The 3837-nt window shown below is 66.8% G+C and overlaps 1 protein-coding gene across 1 annotated transcript; it reads left to right on the forward strand.

Annotated features, from left to right (window-relative positions):
- The first annotated feature begins 624 nt into the window (after nt 1–624).
- RBM15 (RNA binding motif protein 15) lies at nt 625–3809 on the forward strand. Its single transcript, XM_030965664.1, is given in 2 exon segments — nt 625–1666; nt 1669–3809. Coding segments are annotated over 2 exon segments (2820 nt in total). The 5' UTR covers nt 625–693; the 3' UTR covers nt 3516–3809.
- Nucleotides 3810–3837: the final 28 nt, after the last annotated feature.

The following is a 3837-nucleotide window of genomic DNA, read 5'->3' on the forward strand; positions in this document are numbered from 1 at the left end:
GTGTGCGCCCAATCAGACGCTTGGGGACGCTTTCTCGCCCAATGATAAACGAGGAACGGAGTTGCGAGGTGGGGCGCGCTTTTTCGTGAGCGGCGTAGAAATCAGCCAATCAGATCAGTGCGGTGGGTTGACTAGTGACCAATGAGCAAAGGGGGCGGGGACAGAGGAACTCGCGAGATTTTGAGAGGTACGACGGGAACCCAATCTAAGCGAGAGAGCCAATGGCAAAGGGCGGGGCGGGGGCGCAGAACCATTATTGTAACTGGCAGGTAAGCGAGCCAATCAGAAGGCGGAGCTAAGTTCGGCTCAGTGTTCAATGGGCAGCGAAAATCCTCCCATGGTTGAACAGCCGCGATTGACAGGTATGACCGGCCAATGAGATCGCCGCGCCCTTTCTAACTGTCCAATGAGCGAGCGGGACTGGGAGGCGCGCGACGGCGGCAATTCTCGCCCCCCCCGCGGGAGCACGGGGCTGGCTGGCAGACCGACAGCGCAGCGGACCAATGGGAACGCGCAGCGCCAGGAGGTGGGCGGAACATCCCCGCAACGGCAGCCAATGGGCGAGGGCGCCGCCCTGGGCAGCCAATGGGCGCGGGAGGGGCGGCGCGCGCTGCCGGCGCGGCTCCCAAGATGGCGGCGGGTGCGTGAGCGGGGCTGTCGGGGAGACCCGGCGGGAGCGCGGCCGCCGCCGCCATGAAGGGCAAGGAGCGCTCGCCCGCCAAGGCCAAGCGCTCCCGGGGCGGCGAGGACTCGGCGTCCTCCTCCTCCTCCTCGCGCGGCAGCAAGAAGCCGAGCGGCTCGTCCGGCGGAGGCGGCGGCTCCAACGGCGGGAAAGCGGCGGCGGCGTCCGGCGAGAGCAACAGCGGGAGCGGCCGGCGCGGCGCCCACGCGGACAAGGGCGGCCGCGCCGGCAGCCGCGAGTACGAGAGCGGTTCGGCGGCGGCCGCGGGCGGCGGGAGCCGGCACGGCTACAGCGGTAAAACCGCGGAGGCGTCGCGAAGCAGCAGCAGCCGCGGCGGCGAATCGCGAGCGGCCGCCGCCGCCGCCTCCTCCTCCTCCTCCTCGTCGGAGCCGGGCGGCGGCGAGTACAAGACGCTGAAGATCAGCGAGCTGGGCTCGGCGCTGAGCGACGAGGCGGTGGAGGACGGGCTCTTCCACGAGTTCAAGCGCTTCGGCGACGTGAGCGTCAAGATCAGCCGGCTCCCGCCCGGCGCCGGCGCCGCCGACGAGCGCGTGGCCTTCGTCAACTTCCGCCGGCCCGAGGACGCGCGGGCCGCCAAGCACGCCCGCGGCCGCCTCGTGCTCTACGACCGCCCGCTCAAGATCGAGGCCGTCTATGTCGGCGGAGGCAGCGGCCGCCGGCGCAGCAGCCGCTCCCCGGCGCTGCTGGACAAGGAGTCTCCCTACGGCACGGCGGCGGTCGGGGCGGTGGCGGCCGCCGTGCGGCACCCGCCGGCCGGGGCCGCGCAGCGGGCGCTGTCCCCGGCGGGCAGCGGAGGAGCTTTGGGATACCGGGACTACCGGCTGCAGCAGCTCGCCCTGGGCCGGCTCCCGCCGCCGCCGCCGCTGCCGAGGGAGCTGGAGAGGGAGCGGGACTATGGCGGCTTCTACGAGGCGCGGGTGCGGCCGGCCTACGGGCTGGAGCGCGTGGCCGGTGTGGCGGCGGCCGGGGATTCCGCGGAGGAGGAGGAGGAGGTGCCGGAGCGGCCGCTGAGGAGGAGATCAGCCCCGAGGATGACCAGAGAGCCAACCGCACGCTGTTCCTGGGCAACCTGGACATCACCGTGAGCGAGTCGGACTTGCGGCGAGCGTTTGACCGTTTTGGGGTCATCACTGAGGTGGACATCAAGAGGCCGGGGCGTGGGCAGACCAGCACCTATGGGTTTCTTAAGTTTGAGAATCTGGACATGGCGCACCGGGCCAAGTTGGCCATGTCAGGGAAGGTGCTGCTGCGCAACCCCATCAAGATTGGGTACGGGAAAGCCACCCCGACCACCCGGCTCTGGGTGGGCGGCCTGGGGCCCTGGGTGCCCCTGGCTGCCCTGGCCAGGGAGTTTGATCGGTTTGGCACCATCCGCACCATCGATTACCGCAAAGGGGATTCCTGGGCCTATATCCAGTACGAGAGCCTGGACGCGGCGCAGGCAGCCTGCACCCACATGCGGGGCTTCCCCCTGTGGGGGCCGGATCGCCGGCTCCGCGTGGACTTTGCCGACACGGAGCATCGGTACCAGCAGCCCTACCTGCAGCCCCTGCCCTTGCCGCCCCCGGCTCATTACGAGCTCGTGGCGGAGGCGGCTGCTTTTGGGGCTCACCGGGGAGCCCCCCCTGACCCTCTACGGGGGGCCAGGGACAGGACGCCACCATTGCTCTATAGAGACCGTGACAGAGACCTTTATCCTGAGACAGAGTGGGTGCCCCCACCACCCCCTGTGCGGGACCGGAGTAATCGGGCAGCTGCCTATGACCCACTGGAAAGCCTGGAGCGCCGCCGGGATGGGTGGTCCTTGGAGCGGGACCGCGGGGAGAGGGAGCTGGGCAGTAGCAGTAGGGATCAGCCTAGGAAACGGAGGCTGGCGGAGGATGGAGGCCGGCACTTGGACCGTTCCCCTGACAGCGAGCGCTCCTCTTCCTCCCGAAAGCGCCACTGCTTGGCCACGACCTCTCCCCCGGACCGCAGCCCCGAGCTCCTCGGAGGCCGGGAGCGTTATGGTAGTGACCCTGAGCGCTCATCCCGCTTGCTCCTCTTGGAGCGACCTTCCCCCATCCGGGAGTCCCGCCGGGGCAGCCTGGAGCGGGGGCAGAACGAAAAGCGCGACCGCAAGAATTCCGCAGAGCGGGAGCGCAAACATCGCGCTGCCGCCCAGGAGTGCAAAAGTCCGGCCAAAAAGGACGAGCGGGCGGCGGAGGGAGGTGGCGGAGGCTCCCGGCTCAAACCTCCTCCCCAAAAACAGCAGCAGGATGGAGCAGCGCAGGCCGGGGTGGCGCCCAAGCTGTGCCTGGCTTGGCAGGGGATGCTCCTGCTGAAGAACAGCAACTTCCCATCCAACATGCACCTGCTCCAGGGGGACCTCGGAGTCGCCAGCAGCCTCCTGGTGGAGGGAGCGACTGGGGGGAAAGTGGCTCAGCTCAAGATCACCCAACGTCTCCGTCTGGACCAGCCCAAGCTGGACGAGGTCAACCGGCGCATCAAGGTGGCAGGTCCCAATGGATACGCCATCCTGCTGGCCGTGCCCGGCGCCTCCGACAACCGCTCCGCAGCCGGGGCTGCCGAGGCCGCCACCACCTCCACGCAGAGGCCGCTCAGGAATCTGGTGTCCTACCTAAAGCAAAAGCAGGCTGCTGGGGTGATCAGCCTCCCTGTAGGGGGGAACAAAGACAAGGAGAACAGCGGGGTCCTGCACGCCTTTCCGCCCTGCGACTTCTCCCAGCAGTTCCTGGACTCCACGGCCAAGGCATTGGCCAAATCAGAGGACGACTATCTGGTCATGATCATTGTCCGTGGGGCATCCTAAGGCCCTCGTGTTCTGTTCCCAACCCTGCCTACTCCTCCATGCAGCCCCTCCAGCGTGTGCCAGGTGCTATGGGATACAGCCTTAGCCAGCCCTGTCGTTATTTTAAATAGATCTTTGTTTGTAGGTGACTTTCCCGGGCCGATTTTCTGTTGCTACATTTTTCTATAAAGATAGAATCCAGAGAGGTTGGTTAGGAGTAGTGTGAATAGGATATTTTGAGAATTCCCTATCAATGGGGACAGCAGGGAGGCTCAGCCTGCTTTGATTTACAGAAAATAGAAAAATAATAAAAACTGGGGGTGGGTGGGAGGGGTGGGGAAAG

Source organism: Camarhynchus parvulus, chromosome 26, assembly GCF_901933205.1.
Source record: "Camarhynchus parvulus chromosome 26, STF_HiC, whole genome shotgun sequence".
In the NCBI taxonomy this organism is placed as follows: Eukaryota; Metazoa; Chordata; class Aves; order Passeriformes; family Thraupidae; genus Camarhynchus; species Camarhynchus parvulus.